General features: G+C 39.5%; 1 protein-coding gene across 2 annotated transcripts in view; it reads left to right on the forward strand.

The window, feature by feature from the left end:
* The window catches only part of macrod2 (mono-ADP ribosylhydrolase 2), a 437,400-nt gene that overhangs the window by 138,625 nt on the left and 275,861 nt on the right, over positions 1-22,914 (forward strand). For both annotated transcript variants that reach the window (XM_058058340.1, XM_058058339.1), the window contains exon 5: positions 12,612-12,728. In XM_058058340.1, coding sequence (XP_057914323.1) covers positions 12,612-12,728 — 117 coding nt within the window. The remainder of the gene's footprint in view (positions 1-12,611; positions 12,729-22,914) is intronic.

Here is a 22,914-nt window from a genome sequence, read left to right on the forward strand (position 1 = left end):
AGCCTATCCCGGCTGTCTTCAGGCGAGAGGCGGGGTACACTCTGGACTGGTCGCCAGCCAATCACAGGGCACATATAGACAAACAACCATTCACACTCACATTCATACCTATGGACAATTTGGAGTCGTCAATTAACCTAGCATGTTTTTGGAATGTGGGAGGAAACCTCGGAGAAAACCTGTGTGCACGGGGAGAACAGAGAGCTGGCCGAGGGTGGAATTGAACCTGGGTCTCCAAGCTGTGTGGCCTGCATGCGAACCACTCGTCCACCCCGCAATGAAGTTAACTAATATAAGACCTATTATACTGTTCAAAGACAAAATATACTGATGAAATTTAACAGTAGTTCAATTTGGAGGAAATTAGATTTTATTTTCAGTCAATTACAATTCAGTCTCATTGTGTTTGTTTTGTTTGGAAAGAAATCCAAACCACTATAGACACTTCTGGTGGAAATATGTAGAACATATGTCTGAATTTAAAGCTATCATGGCTTTTTATTTCTCCATCTTTCTATGGCGTTGGCGAGCTGATATGCTGCTTTGCAAATCTTTGTACATTATACAAAGCTGAGAGCTTTAATGAAGAAGTGCCTTGCAAAAGCTAGCCCAAGGAACCATGCATAATAGCAACAGCTGTTCATGCATTTTAATCTAAAGCAGTGGTCTTTCATTGAACGGCTTCATCCTTCTTCATTTGTGCAATTACAAACTGCGCACCAAGCTTTTGGCCCGAAGTTCCAAGCATGTGAGGAAGCAGCCATGCTTGCTTTCTCTCCTCGACCGCCTTAAAGCTTGCTGTTCAGTTTGTTTAATAATTACATGCATTTGTCTCGTCCTGTCTTCTGCAGCTTCCTCCAGCATAGTTACTTTATGCTTGGAACAAAGTGTTTGTGCCCAACTTTCACCTATAACCAGGATGAAACCATCCTTTAAAATCAAGTAGCAAGCTCTCTAGGGTAACTCAAAAATGAACTTTGTGCGGGGAAGTAATTTATGATTAATTTAGCCGGGCTCCACACTGGGGGTTATGTTTTCCAGCCATGTTTTCTCAGCATTTGTGTGTCCCTTATTAGCCCAGATTGCCAGACAGTGCAGTTTCTTCATGAGGTGACATTTAATTATGGCTGCATGAAATTGTGTTCTATTAATTGAAAAAAGTCACCCATGGTCAGCCAGCCTTATGTTTTGTAATGGGCAAATATATGAAACTGACTAATATGGCTTTCCACCGTGTAATGAGAGCCTGATCTTGCCAGAATTATGACTATTTTTTATACAAATAAAAATAAATGCGATAAAAAAATAAATATTTATTTGAAAAAAACTTAATTCAATAGCAAATCATGTTGCTTGACAGTCCAATTCACTAATATTTTTTAATTTAAATTTATTTTTGTTTACATTTTTTTTCATAATATATTCCCAATAGTCTATTATCCTTATTTTGTAACTTGGTTGCACTGTAACTTAATCTGGCCAGGGTCTTAAGGATCCAGAGTGCTGGCCCATGTTATACTGTATGCACACTACTAGCAATTGTTTCTTTAACCTATCAAATTTCAATTTCACCTCAGAAGGCCAGCTAACTGGCCTTCACTGGCGTCAGCATTTTCCCCCTTCCTCTAATTGGCTGATGTCTGAAAGCCTTCCCTAACACTCAGTTAGAAGTGTGCTTGAATGTACCATCACATGAACAGCACATCAATTAACTGATCCAGTTCCAACATGAAGAAAGGAGACGGGCATGTAGTTGTTCATCAGTCTGTGTGGGTTTCAGAACAACTTTTCACTTATTTTGCCTTTTATGTATGAAATTCACTGCCAGCCACTGATTTTTACGACATTGTGTTTAGAATCTTAAGTATATTTGCCTCCTTACATATTACCTGTTTGGTGCTTTAGTTACATATTGACTACCTTTGCACAAAGCATTTATGCCTCCGGCAAGCTATTGCCATATGGGTTCTTCAGTGTCTATTTATTATTAGTTGGAGTTAACTGCATGCCAGGTTTTTGTTAATGTGTCAGGTCATTAATTTGCCATAAAAACAGTAAAAACAAATCCCAGGGGATGTGTGCGATTTGCATATTTGCGGTGAAACATGTAGACATAAATAAGTCATTTTCTGTACACAGTGTGGTGTTAAGACTGTGTGTTTGCATCGAGAAATACTGCAGTTGCATTTACATATAGCACTCCCTGGCGCTTAATCATCTTCCAAAGATTAACTGCAGTTATAAAACATATTCAAACTATAGAAATGCGCCTATAAGGAGGTCACAATGTGGAAACATGCACACTCCTGACTATGTCTGAAAGGGAAAGCGGCACTCTTTTTCAGTTGCAATAATAGTAAGGCAAGGGTGCCAAAGGTAATCTAACCTAGGAGATCCGTGATAATAGCTACATTGGTGAGTGATTGTTGGTAATAAGAGACTGGATGAGAAAGTCAAGGGGAAAAAGTGAGTTTGATATTGAAGGAGGAAGAGAAAATGGTACCAAAGGAGGTGTGTGTTTATTTCTGATTAGGGCACCTTGCACACAAGAAATGGGGGGAAAATGTAACTCATACTGTAGAAGACAAATGGTGGCTGTCCATCAGGCAGCTGTGATCACTGTCTGAAATAACTAGGCCAAATAGTAGCTTGAAAGATGTCACCCACACTTTTAATAGCCACCATCTACACGCATATTGATACAGTCATTTAAAATACACATCATTCATGTATGCACTTATAGTGTATGTATGCATACTTGCATAATCAATACCTGTATATCAGTATACAGCGTTCACTTGTTTATTGCGGGGGATGTGTTCCCAAAATATCCTGCAATAAGTGAAATCCGCAAAGTGGCCAACTTTAATTATTATTATTTATTTAATTATTATACAAAAAAAAAAAGTGTAAAACCATCACCATGTATTGTATACACTTTTCTCAGACAGACAATAACATTCTGTCACATTTCTCTTTTCTGTTTGAATTGGAAATTATTGGAGACACTCACCTATTTATACATCTTTGATGTTTTTTTCTTTTATTTTTTTAATTTATATTTTTGTTTTTTTTTTTTAGGATAGGCGGTATAGAAAATTAATGGCTAGCTAGAGGCAAAAAAAAAGGTGATAATGTAACTCCACAACAGAAGAGGGCACATTTAGTCCAGTTTTAAGCTTGAAAAACAGCCACGTGCATTGCATAATAAGTGCATTTTATAAGAACTCGGCCCGCATCCTTCCCATAAAAATTTGTATATTTTCACTGCTTGGTGTTTTACAGCTTTAATGTAAGGAAGGTTTTACAGTGCCCCATGACCATGTGCAAGTTCTGAGTGAAAAACATATGAGAAGCATGTTTAGTTTTGAACATAGCTCGTCCTAAATACATTCCTCACATAGTCCTTTCAAATAAGAGCATTGTTTGCCCCATTTCTGCATAGACACAACAAGTGTCATGCAAAATACTGCATCTTCCACATGCAGTTGGAATTGCATGGGTGACTACATCTTCCTTAATGACAAGCACAGGCATTAGTTTGTAGATTTAGTAGCAATGCGTGCAGAGGCTGACATCCCATTAGAAAAGTTGGCCAGTTTGTTACCATTAAATAAATGTCCTTTACAATTTGTGACCAGTGTATTTTGTTATATTGCTTCAGGTTTGTAGTTTTTTTTATACAAGGCTTTGCTGAATAAAAATTGTTTTTTGTTTGTGATAAACCCCCAAAATATGGTGATATATGCTAAGGTCCATATAGCCAAACCCTATTAAAAACATACTACAGTGGAATCTTGGGTATGCCCTGTTTAACATTGAAAATGTATGCCAAAATTTTGCCTCACACATTTTCTGGTTAGCATACAATATGGCACGCATTGTCATGTTGTTAATACAGTGTGTGAGTCCGACTGTTCTTAATTTATATTTATCAAAATGTTTTCATGATACACAACTTACTGTGATCTTTAATAATTCAAAAGTTGAATTTCACTTTTAAGTGTTTGCCTTCATGCAGAGGAGAAAAGGCCAGACAATCTAAACTTAGTGCAGCAAAACATCCAAAAATACTGTTCAGAAAAAAAAAAAAAAATGGCGCTGACACTGTGATTTTCCGGGACGGAGCGTCTCTGCACGACAGGGAATGTTGCAAACAACAAAACAGAGCAGTTAAAACAACATTTTAAAAGTGAGGCCCTTTGACGGTTGTCACAAGGACTACAACACGGCTGGGGTTCGGCACCAAGTTGTCCGCAGCTGTCAGACGCCACGTTTCCAACAACAGCATCACTTGAGCTGAGGTAACCAAACTGAGCCTTGTTTTACGATTCTGGGAACAGCAGGAGCAGTCTGGAGTTCTTGTCAACTGTCACGGCCTGTTGAAATAATCAGAATGTTCCCATTGTTTGGTTAGAAAGTGTATAAAATTCATAGATGGGATTATATATTAATATGTTACACTAATCTGCATACAGAGCTTACATATATAGTCTTGAAAAATTACATTGCCCTTTAACGGATGTGTTTCATTATGACAAATCTAAAGGTTTCCATGCGGCATTTTACAGAAATGTCTTTGACTATTTTCAAAGTATTACACATAAACCTGTGATAGCTGTCATTTATTTTACATCCTACTTACATGGCAGCATCAGGGGAATTATGAGGTATAAGCCTTGGGTATTCATTGCCTATTTGCAGGGTGACATCTGTGACTATCTATCTGGCTTACCATTTTTCAAATCCCATGTATTACGGATAGAGCTGAGACTATTATCCCATTGCACAGAACGTGGTTACAGTAAAGACCAGGGCTCCGGCTCTGGTTGTATCCAAAATTGCTGCGATTAGGACATATAATCCTCACAAGGGAGTAACCACAATGGTTTGAACATATTCCACCTGACATTTAGTTGAGGCGGCTCTCTGATTGGCACTTGATTAGCAAGTAATCCATGTCATTATCTCCTTCAGTGAAATTAGTTGAGTAGAAAATGGTCACACAGGTGGAATTGTCCCAGGGCTTTGATCAGTCTTCAGTACTAAAATCAGCTGAAAGGGAGTACGCCGTTGCTATGGTTACTACAAAAAAAGAAAGTAATGGGCGAACGGAAATGTGAAGTGTACCATGAGGGGGCTTTGCATCCTAAATGGTGTTATTTTACCGCCCAATTTTGTAATAATGCACAATGTTGGCTATTATTTTCATTTTAACAGTGATCCACCGGAGCTCAAAATAATGGTCATTTCATGGTCATGTTATGTCTTTCAGAAGTTTTTCAAGGGGATGATGTAAACAAATGATGTACTCCAGTGTAACCTTGAATGCATCTTCCTATTACAGCCATCCCTTGCTCCATCACAGTTCAAACATATTCATTCAGTCATTAATTCATTTTTTACCGCTTTTTCCTCACGAGGGTCGCGGGGGTGCTGGAGCCTATCCCAGCTGTCTTCGGGCGATAGGCGGGGTACACCCCGGACTGATCACCAGCCAATCACAGGGCACATATAGACAAACAACCATTCACACTCACGTTCATTCCTATGGACAATTTGGAGTCGCCAATTAACCTAGCATGTTTTTGGAATGTGGGAAGAAACCGGAGTACCCGGAGAAAACCCACGCATGCACGGGGAGAACATGCAAGCTCCACACAGAGATGGCCGAGGGTGGAATTGAACCCTGGTCTCCTAGCTGTGAGGTCTGTGCGCTAACCACTCGACCACCGTGCAGTTCAAACATATATAAGATTAATTAATTAATAAGTGATCACTGTTTCATGGGTTTTTTATGCTTATTTAATCAAGTTCTGGCCTAAATAAAGCTTTTTCAATTATAAACATGTTCTAAATGAGCAAAAATATGAATCCAATTTAAGGCATTTACGTTGACGAACTGCAGCCTACGCACCAGATATGATTATACCTTGATTATTTTATGCACCCCGTCTCTCTCTCAAAGACAGCTGGGATAGGCTCCAGCATGCCCGCAACCCTCGTGTGTATAAGCGGCATAGAAAATTGATGTATGGAATTATTTATCTCACAGCAGGCACAATAACAACATAATAATAATAATAGTCATCATCACCATCATTATAAAAAAGGCTACTGTTGTGACCACAGGTCACTTCCTGTCCACATATCCAGGAGACATTTATTGGAACACTCGGTATTGATGCAAATGTATGTATATTAAATAACCAGAGGCATGCTTACAGTAGTTGTATCATAGAGGAAACTGAACAAGCCTTTTTGTAAGATTCTGAAATCTTGTGTTATGGCTACATATCATACCTTCTTATTTGTAGATACCTCGTTAAGCACCATTATAGCTGGGATTCTATGTTGACAGTGTAGCAGACATACAGACATTCTATTTTATTCATCATTAGGCTATAATATGTTGAACCGCTGTATTTGTTCACTTTTTGTGAGTCATTGAGAATGATTTTGACTCCTTTGAAGCATTTCAGTAGACCAGCAGGTAATAGCTACATAGACAATGGTGTTGTCATTATTTGTCTTAGTGCCTTTCTGTTCTCCTTACTTACATTATTGGCTGATATTCAGACTCTTCTGTATCCTGCCAGGTAGAATATAGCTCAAGTATACCCAATCTCACTCCCCACCCGCCTCATGCTGCCTTCTCTTGCTCCAGTCCTGAACCTAACCCTCGGAGGAGCGGGAAATAATTAGGAGAGAAAACTGCCGCTGACACTATTTCTGAAAGCGGGGTATTGTAATGAGAGCAGAGCAGATATTCATTGTGTCTGATGGAGCGATTGAAGCCACTTGGTTTTTAGGCTGCCTGGGAGAAGAAGCCTAGGAGAGCTTTGCTGGTTCCTTAATGCACATGGGAACAGAGCCTTGGGAGGGTGAGACAGCGGCGTCTCCAACAATGGCAGAAGCCAAGGTTACGGCTGAGTAACCCATTCAAACTGCACTGAAGTGACGCACACACGCTCACCATTTTCTTCTCTCTCCTGTCTATCTCTTGCTTGGTTTTTGTTCCCTTTATTAGCTGAGAGTAATGCCATCCAGACACTGATCAAAATGATCTTCATTGGCTGTGTGGACTGTGTTTTGGTCCTGCGGGCACCAAAGTATATTGTTGTTGTCTCATGATAAACATCCTGTATCGCCAACTTATGATGATATTGACTCAACCACAATTTGATTCTTAATGTTGTCCTGTACTTCCTGTTAAACGTATGTTGTCAACATCCAATTTAAATATGGTATAATGTCAAAATCCAAGTGATGCTACAATCCAAAACCTTAAAAAAAAGTCATTTGCAATTTTGCTGTATCCAATAGCAATGCAGTCCCAAGAACCAGAAGAAAAGTTAAAATGAAGAAATAGCCATTACACTTCTTTGCATGCACAGCACAGAATGAGAAAGGTAGCGCCTTCTTCCATGTTTAGAGCCTATAATTAGACATATACATATAGTAGTCATAGTCATTGTATGTACTTTTGAGTTGAAACAAATGTTGGCAATTTCAATAATGTATGAGTTAGTCATGAATTTTTTTTTTTTTGCATTGACAGTGACACCAAAGTATCAAATTAAACCAAAATATTAATTTTCTGTATCAAATAGATGGCTGCCAAAAGTATAAGTCCAATGAATTGAGTATGTGCTAGTCAAAAATTCATTAATTCATTCATTTTCTACCCCTTATCCACACAAGGGTCGCGGGGTGGGGGATGCTGGAGCCTATCCCAGCTATCTTCGGGCCAGAGGCGGGGTACACCCTGGACTGGTCGCCAGCCAATCACAGGGCACATATAGACAAACAACCATTCACACTCACATTCATACCTATGGACAATTTGGAGTCACCAATTAACCTAGCATGTTTTTGGAATGTGGGAGGAAACCGGAGTACCCGGAGAAAACCCACGCATGCACGGGGAGAACATGCAAACTCCACACAGAGATGGCCGAAGGTGGAAGTGAACTTGGGTCTCCTAGCTGTGAGGCCTGTGTGCTAACCACTCGTCCGCCGTGCAGCCCTGGTCAAAAATGAATAGCTAAATTCACCATGGAACGATGGAGATTTAACATTTAACAGGCAAATATAGATGGTCCACCATTGTTGTTTTTCACTGACTTTATCATTTCACATCAATGGAGTTGTTTATACTAACTTTAACGTCATTTTCAAATATAATATAAGAAACAGTTGTGGGTCCCAAAATTTGTATATCATGAGCCGAGATCATGTTTACATGTGTTTTTGTAAACATGCAATTCAAATGATAGCTGGGAGATGAGAAAGAAGGGGTGGCTTTGATCGCCACTTTCTGATGCAATACAGGTACATCAGCAAAATGAATCTCTTTTTCTAGCCAGTTAAATCCAATTGTTGCATTTAAATGGATTGGGTTTAAGCGTCCACAAGCTACTCTACTTTATCAGTATATGAATAATAACAAAACGTGGATTGAAGAATGTACTACTAGAGATTCGATTATGCAGAATTGAATTACCCTTCCTCGGGAGGCTACAGCATTTCTTGACACTTGGTGCAAGGGTGCGGCGTCGTCAAAAGAATAGTCAATTAAATCTCTTCAAATTAAATAATTTTCTCCTGATTCCATTACATTTACAATAAACTATATTTAAATGAAGTACAGCTTTTTGAGTTATGATGCTTCAAAGGTAGGAACTGAAATATTCTTTTTTTTTTTTTTCAAAAATGAAATATCATTTTATCTTAACGAGAATCTGAGGCCGAAACTTTAATGTTTCAGGCATGCAAAATATATGAATCTGCTGGGATAGTGATGAAAATTCCTCTTAAATTAAGAAATAAGTTGATGATTAAACTGCATTTGGTCAAATGACCACATACGAGTCTTCTTTTCCGGTGATTAAACTTTAATAAAATCCCAGCCTACCTAACAACCAGATGTTGATGTGATTTCCAATAAAACCCTGTCTCTGTTGTTTCTCATTCCTCCACTATTTCTCCTTCACATCACTCAAACAGACATATCCACGTGAGGCACAATGCATCTTAAGTACTCCACCCATTCCTGTAAGCAGGTAAATTAAATCTGCTCTTTGAGTCTGTCAATCAACTGCATCCTCACCATCTTGTGTTCTATTTACGGGCATGGTGGACACATTTGCAGACTGATAAGAGGTACAGAGTGGATCAGGAAGGCAAAGAAGGGAGGCGCTGTGAAATGGAAATTGAAGCTATCATTTTGAATCTTATTCTCCAGCTTTTTGAGATGAATCACACAGCCTCGTGTGCTGCTTGTTGACTGGATTCTCAAGGTGCTCGAATAGGCAAGGGATCATGCATGCTTGGTCGTGATTAGAAATGGATCAGGGGCGTTGATTCCTGTGGGGAACACTGCAAACTGGAGGACTGCTAAAACCGCTATGGTTGTATTTTCCTGATCTGGCTGACTTTTCTTGACCAGTATAAGAAAATCACAGTTTGCCTTGTGCACGCTTGTGCAAATATGTATTAAATTAGTACATCCTTAGAGCCTATCCCAGCTGTCTTGAGGCGAGAGGCGGGATACACCCTGGACTGGTCGCCAGCCAATCACAGGGCACATATAGACAAACAACCATTCACACTCACATTCATACCTATGGACAATTTGGAGTTGCCAATTAACCTAGCATGTTTTTGGAATGTGGGAGGAAAGCGAGGACCTGGAGAAAACCCACGACTGCCCGAGATTCCCCAGGCGGGGAATCAATCCCCGGGTCTCCTAGCTGTGTGGCCTGTGCGCTAACCACTAATACTGCATGCAGCCCAGTAGAATTATCATCCAATAAAATAAAACCTCATTAGTTGGGATGTCTGCAGACGACATCGGCATAAAAATGAAATATTGTATTGTTTTTCTCTGCAGATATTGATACCTCCGCACAAATGAGTTGTCATCAAACTGCACCGTCCTCCACAGAGCAACAAGCTTGCTAGCACAGTATCTCTGCGGCATGGAAAAGGCGTAATGTCTTCATTACATGACCTTAGTTTGAGGGAGGAGCTGCTGCCATTAATGGCATCAGTAAGAAAGCCATTATTGAGTATTTCTATTCATAAATGCTTTTTATGGCTTTAGCCAGTTGTGGTCTGGCTTTCCAAATCATGTCTAACCAAGTGTAATTCAGCCAGTGGCGGGCAGCACATTTAGTACTTGGACCTTAACACCATAATTATCATTTCACAGTTATACAAACCATAATAATAAAATACTAAAAACCATAATATACAAAAATGTAATATAATTCTGCATGGCATTACCTAAATGGGGATGAATCCAGAACGTGCAGGTTAGGTTCATCAGGGACTCTAAACTGAGTGTGAACGGTTGTTTGTCTACATGTGCCCTGTAATTGGTTAGTGACCCGTCCAGGGTGTACCTCGCCACTCTCCCAACATCAGGTGGGGTAGGCTCCAGCATACCCATCCTGACTTTTACACTAAAAAAAAAATTTATATGAAGCACAAAAAATGACTAACATATCTGTTTTCTTTACGTGCTCAATTAAGTGCTGTGCTGTTCATATGATGATGCATTCAAGGGTGCTGGTAACTTTTATTTATTAACATCAACCCATTAGAGGACAGAAAAATGCTGACGTCACTCTGTGAGGTGAATCCGAACTCTAATGTGAAATAAGCATTGTGAATGGTGTGTACATGGGCCAGCACTCCTGATCCTGAAGGCTTTGGGCAATACACAGAAACTCAAAAGTGATTGGCCAAAAAATCTAAATGTATGGTGCAAATGTAGGCCATTGTTTATGATAAGTGTTTAGGCCCTGACTGCACACCATGGAATTTAGCTGAATCAAGGTGTCCATCCATCCATCCACCCATCCATCCATCCATCGTCTGTCACTTATCCTCACTAGGGCAGCATGTAAGCTGGAGCCATTCACTCACATAGACAATTTAGAGTCTTCAATTAACCTAATATGCATGTTTTTTGGAAAGTGGAAGAAAAACCTACACACCGCACCGGGATAATATGCATACTCCACACAGAGATTCGGACCCAGATCTTTCAGGTCTCCTGACTGTGCGGCCAACATCCGAACCACTCGCTCACCGTGCGGCCCTGAATCATGCTGTATAAGAGATTGTTAAATCATTTATCAAAAACACAAATTTAACTAAAGAAATGAATGAACATACATCTTCCAATATTTGAGAATAATCAATGCAGAAAAAAAATAAATGGTCATCTGAATAGATACTAGATAATAAATAATTGTGTGCACCAGTTACAGCCCATTGATTTCAGTCACATAATTTCTATTGTATTCTACCGTTGTTTGAAATTAAACTGCAATTATTATGCAAATAAGTCCACCTGATTATCATGGATAATCTTGTTTGGGGCATTATCAAAATTCCAAGCCTGTAGCCGGCTTCTACATCAGCTCTGTGCTGTGTTAAGTAGCTTCCACCATCATGAGCGCAATCCCTCTCCATATCACCATCACTGTCAGACTCGTGTTACTTTTTCCAAGAGCCATCAGGATCCGTCTCTGTCAACCGGCTGTCTCTCACTCCATTAAAGATGATTGATAAAGCCCGAAAACCTTTCGCCCAGATGTTGACTCATCCTTGAGAAACTGAAAAGAACTCAGATAAAGGACCACCCCTCATCTACGACTTTTGTCTCGAAATTACGCACTACAATTTTGAATATAGTGTGTTGTTGTTCTGAGGTTGCTTAAATTTTTGGCTGCATTTTATGGGTTTTAGCAGGTTTTTTTACATTTTTGGAAGCTGGGTATATGATGGATAGAGTAGTTCTCTTCACGGGTCAAATGGAAACAAACAGACACAGAAAGAAAGAAGACACCTTTGTTTGTCCATCTGTCATTGTTCTTCCTCTTGGCTTTGTTATCCTCTTAACAGCGTGTGAGGATTTCTTCAGGACAACTTGAGACACATTTTATGATGTTTCAGTGTGATTGATAACATGCTCTGGGAGGGATGTCAGGCTTTCAGAGTGGGATAATGTGGATTTCTATCTCTCTGCCTTCTTGTGTAAGACATGCCATCAATCAACAGCAATCGTGGCCTTAACCCGGTAAAATTAAAACCTTGCAGGGGGTGGGGGGGTGGGGGGGCTGGGTTCCTCTTTAGAACCAGGACACACATCAAGAGGAAGCACGACAGAATCGGAACACGGGTGCCGCATCAAACCAGGTTTACTACTACAGAGAAGAGGACAGATATAAGATTCCCAGTACGGGTAGAAAATATACTTAATGATCTGATTGTAGATGGCTGTTGACAGGGGAGAAGCATTACAGCAAGAACAGTCTCATTTTCGCTGTGTGTGTGGAGGCGTTATTAGATCCTGGACCAGCTAATTTAATTCCTAGGCCTGTCAATATTTACTAGCAACAAGCACACCACACTGTGAGAGACCCAGACTTACAGAGATGATATCACACGGAGAAGAAAATATCACAATTGTTCTTGTGTGTGCCTTGCAACATACTTTTATAAGCTCAGATGGTTTTAAAGATGTCATAAGGATGCACTTATGGTTTCTCGGGTTGATATAGCCTCACTTTGTACTGTACGTCTGTGTTTTTCAGTCGATGGCTGCATACACAAAGCGGCAGGTTCCTGTCTCTATGATGAGTGTCAAACACTAAATGGCTGTGAAACCGGAAAAGCCAAGATCACCTGCGGCTATGATCTCCCTGCAAGATGTGAGTACCAGTAATTAATGCTTTCCCTTTGCGCTGAGAATATGTGCATGTGTGTGTGTGTGCGTGCACACTGATGGCTAACGAACGTTGCTCCATCACACCACTGTCACACACAAATTGAAGATTTAATGATGCACATCAAAGTGTCAGACAAACTAGCATAACTAGCACAACATTAGGTACACTTGCACAATCTGGATTGGAAATTATTCCTTTACACAAATAGTGATGTTCAGGAACTCCAGTAATAAATAATATCTTGTAATATGTAAAAAAAAAAAACTAACACTAAATTACAGTGCAGTTGTAGTTCTAGGTTGCAGTGCGGTAACTCATTAACTCATTCAATGCTAGACATTTTTTTATGATTTTGTCTGATTTTTCAAGGCAGATTATTGTGTTCTTGTGCTATATAGACATGGCACATGCTAAAAGGAAGACTAGACTCTCATAATAGAAAATAAGCCATACATAAATAAGACTCATAAGCTTGTGTGTATGATGCTGTAAATGTGTTTCAGTGAGGGGTGGACAGGAAGTGACGTCAGAGGTTCAGAGTTGTGGTTTTTCTTGCAAAAGTAGCCTGTTGTTTGGGATTATTGTTGTTCTGGCGACCATGTCTGGTGCTTGTGTATCTCACTGAACAATACAGTAACACTACTGACACCTAGTGACCAGTCTGAAATACTACATATAATCAGAGCATACGTATTTGTCTTCAGAATGACTTATATTTTTATTTTACTTCATTTAGCCATTTTTTATGCTTGAAAATATTTAAATTAGGCCACAAATATGTAACACTTGCTTCAATATGTTGTAATGTTGTATTTTTAAATTAAATTTTAAATCTTTTCCTAGTAGTAGGCTATTAAACCCCTAAACCGCATGATTTATTCATTTCATGAATACATTTTTATGAAAAATTGTGTAACTCATTGTGGTGAATGCTGAATGATTACCTCCTCTGTATGAATGTGAGATTTTTGTATTTGATCTCATTGGAATATGCAGGTGTACCTAATAACGTCCAGTCAGTGTACATTGTCTCTTACTCTTTCACATGCAAGGTTGGTCACGTTGCAGTGATGAATGTGACCACTGGAGTGGATCACATGACTTTTGCATGTGTGCGTATGTATTAGGTTGAATGATTAAATAAGGAGTCCGTATCAGACTATACTAGATGAAAATAATGTATTAGATACGCACGTCATACCCACATTTGCACACCTGCTCATAATGATGGAGCGTCCAATCTAATAACACAGTGCAACATTTTAATGAGAAAAAAAATAACTTTTAATTAGAATTTATGAGTTTTAACAAGTCATCTTTCTAAATGGGGAGTGTTTCATCAGAAGATTATTATGATTGGTGCTGGTATGGCTGAATGAGAGCATCATCTGTATACAAACAGATAGTAGGAGGCTTTTTGTTGCTTCATTTGATTGATTCTTTCTTCATCCTTCATTTATTCTATTAACGCACCGGACAACTTTCACGGTCACACCTCTACTTTGTTGTTGTTTTATTTTACTGTGTGTGTTTTGTGCGTCTGTTCAACTTAGGGATGTGCTGTAATTTCTTTTTGTAATTGTTAAGAGAATGTGTGTGACTTTTAAAGTTCTTGTCCTGCAAACGTGACAACACTTTTGAATGGGAGAAATGTCACTTAGTGTAATTCGGTCGAGACAAGAGTCCCAGTGGTCCTAACCTAACCCTAAAGGATTTCCATGAGACAGCCAAGAGTAGGCGTGGAGGCCCAGATGAAATTAGGTTGTGTTAACACACTGTGTTGTAAAAGATGTCAAACAAATGGAGCAGATAAATTGTGAGTCTGTCTTTTTTTCGGGGCGGCCGGATGAAGAGACTGCAACATCAAAACAGGGCGCACCATGACAGTTTAATAAGCTGCAATGTCACCTGGGAGCAATCACGTCGCTACTGGGTACTGTTATTGTAATTATCTCAGGGTAGAACACCTCCTCAGCACAGATAACGTATTATAGATTGAGCCATTCTTCAATGGGAACGCTGGTAGAGTTCATTCTGAAGATTCTGTCGATGAGCGTCCACTGACAAAGCCACGTCATCTTTTTAGTTGTGTGCTAAGACTTTCAGTGACTATTAATGACCATGTCTTCTTCAAAGTCTTTTTTTCATTCGACACAAAAGCATGTTGGTCACACAGTCAGGATATTGGACAGATCTCCGCTTGGGCATCGCTGTATGGAATCTGCATGTTCTCCTTGTGTGTGTGTGTCGATTGTTTCCAAGTCCTCCGGGTTCCTCCAACATTCCAGAAAAATGCATGTTGGATTAATTGGTGACTCTAAATCAGGGGTTTCAAACTCAATTTACCTGGGGGCCACTGGAGCTCGGGTTTGGGCAAGGCTGGGCCGCATCAGGTTATACATAAAATACATAACAAATCAAGAATGAAGAAAATAAAGAAATGAAGAAAATAAATCAATCAGTAATAAATAAATATAATAATAATAATAATAATAATAATAATAATAATAATAATAATAATAATAATAATAATAATAATAATAATAATAATAATAATAATAATAATAATAATAATAATAATAAAACGGCAAATAATAAAAACTTAAGAAACTACATATAGTTGGTGGGTAGACAAATTATTTTTTTCAGATTAAAATGAACAAAGCATTATTAGAGCCCTGTAGACATGACAAAACACGACTATAGTCACATTTATACTCTTTTTATTTACAACATATTGCGCAACTGCAGGGTCTTGAGACACATGCTAACTCGCAAACTAGAGAGCTAGCGACCTAAACGGTAGCCTTCAAGTTATTTCCTTTAAACTTAAATAGGAAAAAACTTACCACTTCCACACGGATAGGGAGGATAACTATTAACAGTTATTTAACCTTTAACATGAACATTAATCAAACGTAATATTTCTTTTCTGGGTACATGATACCATACAGAATCCATATCAAACTTGCGCGGGCCGCACTAACATTAAACTTTCATATCAAGGCGGGGGCCTCAAACTAGTGTCCTGCGGGCCACATTTGGCCCGCGGGCCGCGTGTTTGAGACCCCTGCTCTAAATTGTCCATAGGTCGGCCTGAAATAAAACGAGTCGAATAGAGACAAAAGCACAAAACCTCATGGGGAAATTAGGTTGTATATTTGCTTGATTCAAAGTTAATGTGTTGGTAATGGCCATGTGGTGAGCAATAAATGTGTGCAAATGTTAAAATAAACATAAGGATTAGAATATTTTAGTGACCTCAGCAAACATCTGCCTGTCATTATACAGAGTAGATGGGACCTACGGATAACTTACATGTGGTGTCATAAAAATCTAGTAATTTAATACACAAAATAGATATTTCAAGTGTTTTATTCTACAGTCTGCTCATTCAATTTTTTGATGTTTTTCCAAGGCTGAAAAAATACATCTCTAAGACACGCTCTCCTCTTGAGGGAACCTCTCTGTCATTGATCATTCTGTGGCAGTCATTTCAAACCACGGTTGCAGAATCAACTTTAGCTTTGTTTTTAATTAAATTTTGGCTTGGATTAATATTGATAATACAGGTCAGTCGTATCAATGTTATATAATGTTATATTCAAATCCATCATGAACTCAGGCAACACACATTGTGCTTGTTGCCCGTCTGTAACAGAATACAGGATAACATTGTCAATTCCCCAATTGTAAGAATAATGACAAACACATACTGATCAGTATAGTAACACCCTTGAGTATAACTATGTAAAAGAGCACAGGATTTGAAATCACAGTTTTCATGTGCTGAGGAACCGAAAAACGGCCATACTCATCCAACTCATCTCGAACTTCCCTTGCAAGACAAGGAAAATGGTCTCCCTTACATCCCACTAAGCATTTTAGGCTGTGAATCCCACTGGCAAATGAGCCTTCTCTTTGCACATGTGGGACTGATTATTATGGGGCCGGCCAGGGATTATTAATCAATGACAGTAATTACCCACCTACCATAGCGGAAAGACTCCAAAAACTATCTCCTACATCAATTTGACAAGGAAATTGTCCATTTGCCCTGATTTTAGACAAGTAACTCATCTGTTCATAGATTAATGATTCAATGAAAATATGATGTCAAGTGTAGCCAACTATGCCACAAATTTATGAGTATACACTTACAAAATAGTTTCCTACCATTTGTGTAATTGTAAAACACATGGCTAGATGTGGCTATGCATATTGCATCATAATGACCATCATAAAAAATAACAATAGAGGAGCAGATGACATTCTAACTGATTCATTTAGCCCTTCTTTGCCATGCACCTCACATTGGTCGCAGTCCAAAATATTTAACATTAAAGTAATTTGTAATATCGAAGCATATATTTTCTGGTTACATAAATAACTATAGAATTGTACTGCCAAACAATTTAACTCTTCCAGACAAAGGTGCCTTTAGTTGTACCAGGCATTAAAATAATCAAGAAATGGAAGAAACCAGGGTGGTCAAATTTTTTTCAGGACTGTATATACTGTATGTATATACTGCATGTACGTATATACAGTATATATCCAAAATGTGAAAACATCAGTTTTTTGTAAAGGTTTGCCTCGTAAATATAAAGTCCCAAAGCAACATGGAAGATATTGGTTGTTGTCATGTAAAAATATTTTACCCATTTCTGTTTAATCCCCTAGAGGAGTTTTAGATTGACAGTTCAAAATGCATGTGCTGTTTATTGTTTTGCTTCTATCTCTCGCCTGCTTTCCATTGAACTCTTTACGCTTTAAATAATGAATCATACTTGGATGCAAGGCAGGGAATATTCTATTGTTTGTTGCTGCTGGCATCTTTATTTTAATCTTTGTTAATGAATAGTGTTTATGACTGTTTCATGAGTTGTACTTACACAAAAAACACTATACTTGTACATATTGAGCATTCTGCAGCATGTTGGGTATGAATGTACTTGTTTCATGTTAGGGTTGTGTGGGCTTTATTTGCTTCAAGTCATTGCTTGTAACGTCATACATTTCTGTCTGTATTTTGTATTTTTTTGTCACTGACTTGTATAGATAGACAACCTTACCCACACAGCAACAAAACCTTTTGATTAGTCACAGGATGCTACGAGATGTGCGCACGCACTCGCCCAGCATTGTCCCCACTGTGACCCAGCACGTCTTCACACTCCTCCAGTACTCTGCACAGTCTTCTGCACAACAACAAACACCCCACTCTGAAATGTATTCATATTTTATATGCTGCCACACACGTCAGCTTGTCTCATGCATTCATTGATGTCATATGCTGTCTATGGCTGTAATCATTACAATAAGGTTGACCTAAAGTAACTCAGCTTACCTCAGGGCCACTGCAGGTAGAGTTTGGGTGAGGCTGGGCCACATCAGGTAAGTGCTTCAGAACACTTGTTGCTCTCTGGCTGGGCTGGGGCCTCAATAGCCGCAGATGGCGCTTGGGGCGCCCGGGCTTGGTGGGTGCTTCTTATGGGAGCATTCCGTGTGGCCTCGCATATATAGATATTGTAAGTGTATATATGAGAAACAATAATGCAACATAGTATGCATGTCTGAATCTGGTCGCCAGCCAATCACAGGGCACATATAGGCAAACAACCATTCACACTCACATTCATTCATTCATTTTCTACCGCTTTTTCCTCACAAAGGGCGCTGTCTATGGGCGAAAGGCGGAGTACACCCTGGACTGGTCGCCAGCCAATCACAGGGCACATATAGACAAACAACCATTCACACTCACATTTATACCTATGGACAATTTGGAGTCGCCAATTAACCTAGCATGTTTTTGGAATGTGGGAGGAAATCGGAGTACCCGGAGAAAACCCACGCATGCACGGGGAGAACATGCAAACTCCACACAGAGATGGCCGAGGGTGGAATTGAACCCTGGTCTCCTAGTTGTGAAGTCTGCGCTAACCACTAGACCGCCGTGCCGCCTTAAGTAGAAGATTATTTGAAAACAGATAATTTTCTTGCCGTGTTAACCCAGAGATTTAATACATCTGATTAGCCAAAAACTTAACATACTGGATACCACTTGTGTATAAAACGTGACATACCTGAAAGAATAGCCAAAGTTATTGGCTACACTAAACTTTTTTTGGACTCTTGTTTTTACTTTGTGTGATGCAGTGCAACATCTCGGACTGCAGACAAAACACCTTTGGGAGACTCCAAACAGCTCAGTTCACAGCTTCTTTATCTCCCACTCCCTTTCCGTACAAACTGGTAGTCTCTGGTGTTTACTGTAAGTGCACCTGTGCTAATAATCATTGGCTGGTGATACGTTTTTGCTCCCTGATAGTGTGAGTAATCTTTCCCCGGCTTTATGTACTCCAGACTAGGGTGTCTGAACCACCCCGCCTCTCTGCAAACATAGATAAATCCAGCACAGGACCCCCTCTTAGTGAGCGACATAGTTGACTTTGATTACGTTTGTGCCGTTTATCAAAGCAGCCCTTGCCCGATCATACACATACACACCTGCTTTGTTCAGTTGTGCATATTAATTGAAAGGAACAAGGACATATTTTGAAGGTGTTTTGTCTTTTTTTTAATCTGTAGCAATAGCAGTGGAAATAAAATGGTGTGTCTGCCGTCTCTGACCATGCATTTCTAGTTCAACAACAAGCATGACATCATTAATAATTGTTTTAATTGAATTGTTCCGAGAAATCATGCAGTTCTGCTCCATTGTGAAGCAAACACCCATCTTGCCTGACAATTGACATGCCTCGTTGACCTCTATAGAGCACCTACTTGTACATCAATTCTTAATCTCCTGCTCATTGCTTGTCCTCGTTATACAGAGGATCGTCACTGCTATTATGGAGAAGTTTGTCATTACAATAGTAAGAAGTCTTCCTGAAGCAGCAGTGCATAATACATTACCGCTCTTGTATTCCACAATGGAAATGGATAACACAAAAGACAGCAGTATTCACTGCATCACTATGTAAAGCAGGGTATTCACATCATCTGTCCAACTTTTAAGAGTCATTTCCTCCCGGTGAAGTCAGTGAAAGCCTCATTATCTCCTACCTTTTAGGATTATGCTGTGGTGTGAGTTGTGGTAATGGTGATTTTTTTCCAAGGTGATCCTCTCGTACTTACTAATTGATCATGTTTTGTATTCACAATCATAAATTCTGTGTGTGGTCAAATTTGAGGACGTCCATTCTTATGTGACGTCCAAGGTCACATGGAGTGGAACAATAGCCAATCGGAAAGCAAGCTGGCTGAAGGAGATGGAAGCAAAACAAATAAATAATGCCAACCGACAGCAGCGTGATACTCAAAGTGACATGGACTCCTGAAATGGAAGTCCTTGGAGTGACGGCAAACACACAAGTGTTTTTGTAATACATGAAGGGAGGACCACCATGTGTTTTTTTTTTCTTATGTGTGGGGTCTCTCACATGAAAAAAAAAAAATATATCTTCCGCTTCAGGGATCAATAGACCCAGCATGACTGTCACCCAATGTTTATTTTAGCACGATGTCCGACTTGACTGAAAGACATCTTTTGTTTGGAAAAAAAAAATAGCGGGCTTTATTTCAACCATGGTGGCCATCACAGGCCAACCACACACTGAGCACTGCTCAGCATTAGCACTCACATCATAAATGTCACTTCATTACTTCATGCACGCTCTGGTGGCGTCTGTGCTTAACTTTCCCTGACAGTTTGGGTCGCCTTTCATTTTTCTGTAATTCTACCAATGTAATAATGTTGAGAATTCCGCTGTTTGTGAATGCAACTTGTGTTGTCCTGCTGTTTTGGACAGCGAGGGAAAAATGTGTGTGCGGTGTTGGGACGGAGCACCGCTGTTGGCGTGTTAAGGTCAGCAATAACGTTTAAAAAGAGCATCAGACGGTGCGTGCCTGTCAGGATGTTGCATTACTTACAAGAGATTACTTGCACAGTTTCACCTTCAAGTACTTGTTGAAGGTGGCTGAGACTTGTGTTATTTTCTTCAGTTCGGTTACTACTATTTGTGTCTGCGCACCACGTTTGACACCAAGGTTTTGTATGCCTAACTGCATGTCAACCAACATGTATTAAAATTACAACTAATATGGAAATCAGATAAAAATGAAAAAAATATTTTGCCTCCAAAAAGATGATGGTTAGACCCTTTCATTGTAGGATTTGCTCATCAGTATTCTCATCATTCAAGGATAAATTAACGACTGTCTAAATTAGGCATGAAAAGGCAGATCGGATATCAAGGAGAGGCCAGATGTTTTTTAGCATTATTTATGAGAAAAAAACTGCCTCTACTCCGCCAGACTAATCCACTCTCCCCCTGGTTCCTCATGAAATGGGCGCACTCTCAAGGAACACAGCAAACCTAATTTCACTATTCATCTGAGGAGGCCCGTGTTGTCTCTCTCTTTTTCAGATATTTGTTTCTTTTGTTGGCTGGCCTGTCAGTCTTTCAGGCCTCTTGAGGACTGGAGTAATTTGGTAATTTCGCCTAAACGGTGATACTGTAATTGTGTAGCATCAGCTGCCGAGCTGTCAGTGAGACGGCCAACGGTCATTCATCACCAGGAAACAAGATGGGTGGGGAGGGGTCATTGTGACTGATCGGGTAAACATTAGCAGAAAAAGTAGTGTGTGTGTGGGGGGGGGGGCTCACCTAAAAAAATGGATGAAAATAGTAGTAGAGTAGCCTTTTGACGTAATGTGGTGCAGAATCAGCAACAATCTGTGTGGCGGGCTGGTTATTTGGCTGAAATTGTGAGGGTGTGGGGGCTGATCCAGGAAGGGGTGCCGGCAATGACAGTGATGCATCAGAATTGGAGCTCGTGGGTGGCGGATAAAGAGCGTCCACTGGAAGGTCAGGTTTGAAGCGGAAAGTGGCATCCCCTCTAATGCAGGCCTGCTTTCCCAGCATGCACCCTCTTTCTGTCCAGTGTTTGTTTTGTTTAATATTCACAAGTGAACACTAACAGCAGCAAACTGTATACCTTTATATTGATTAAAATGGGTCATCCTACCTTAGGTTTTTTTTTCTTTTTATTTTTCTTGTAACTAAAAACAAATCGTTTTTTGAGTGATAATTCAAGCAAAATGAAAAAGATGTGCAGTATAATACCAAAAGCTGGTGACAAATTTATTTCAAGAGTGAATCTGTCACTCCACGTCCTCCACTGTCCCCTTGAAGTCATTCTCCTGTAAAAACAGCCTATATGATTTACTAGAGGCACTTAACATGAATACATACAAGGCCTCGGGCTTCTAGATAATGTAACTGAGACCCAGAGAGAACACTGCCACTTATTCCTCAGGGACGGTGATGCCCACTTTATGACTCAGTTGACAGTGCTGTTGTCACAGGAAGAAAAGAAAAGTTTTAATCATCTGCCTTTGTTTACTCCTTATCCCAGACTTGGGATAAAAACTAATTAACAACACTGAGTAACAGACTCCTGTAGTGCCATTTTCACAGCTAATTATGCAAGACTACCACCCGCCTAAATCGTTGTTGCCTTGTCTTTGATGTTTTTTTTTTTCACTAAATTGTTGTGGTTCTGCCGCTCATTAGGCTTTTAGGATTGTAAATGTTGACAGGTTTTATCTTCTTTTTTTTTTTTTGCTTTTTTAAACATTTCATCCAAGAAATATTCAAAACAAACTGGGGGTGGACAAATGTTTTTAGATGCAACATTCAGTCCACCAATTTTTAACAGAGCCATGTGACTTTGAAAAGGAATTTGTTCTAGATACTAGTTACGTTCAAAGAAAAGTCATTGATGTTATTACGCCTTAAGAAATGGAATTGGTTACCAGGGACTGACTTGCAATTTTCTAACAAAATGATAGGGGGCAGCGTTTTCCTGAGTGTGAGCAACCACAATTCTTGTTGACTAGTTATTTAGTTCCCTGTATTGTAGTGAACAATGGCTACTTAAGAAACATCCAGATGGTTGATGTATATCATCACATTTTGCTGTCGGTAATGGCGTTGTAACGTTTGAAATAGGAATTTATTCGATTGCACCTTCAAGGACAATAACAATGCTGTTACTCCCAACATGGCTTAACTGTGCAGCCCTTGTTGTCCGCCAATGCAAGGTAAAAAGATAAAGGTAAGGTAAAAGGTAAAATCAAGGTGCACTCATCAAAGTC

The sequence above is a fragment of the Doryrhamphus excisus genome, chromosome 20 (genome assembly GCF_030265055.1).
Source record: "Doryrhamphus excisus isolate RoL2022-K1 chromosome 20, RoL_Dexc_1.0, whole genome shotgun sequence".
Classification (NCBI taxonomy): domain Eukaryota; kingdom Metazoa; phylum Chordata; class Actinopteri; order Syngnathiformes; family Syngnathidae; genus Doryrhamphus; species Doryrhamphus excisus.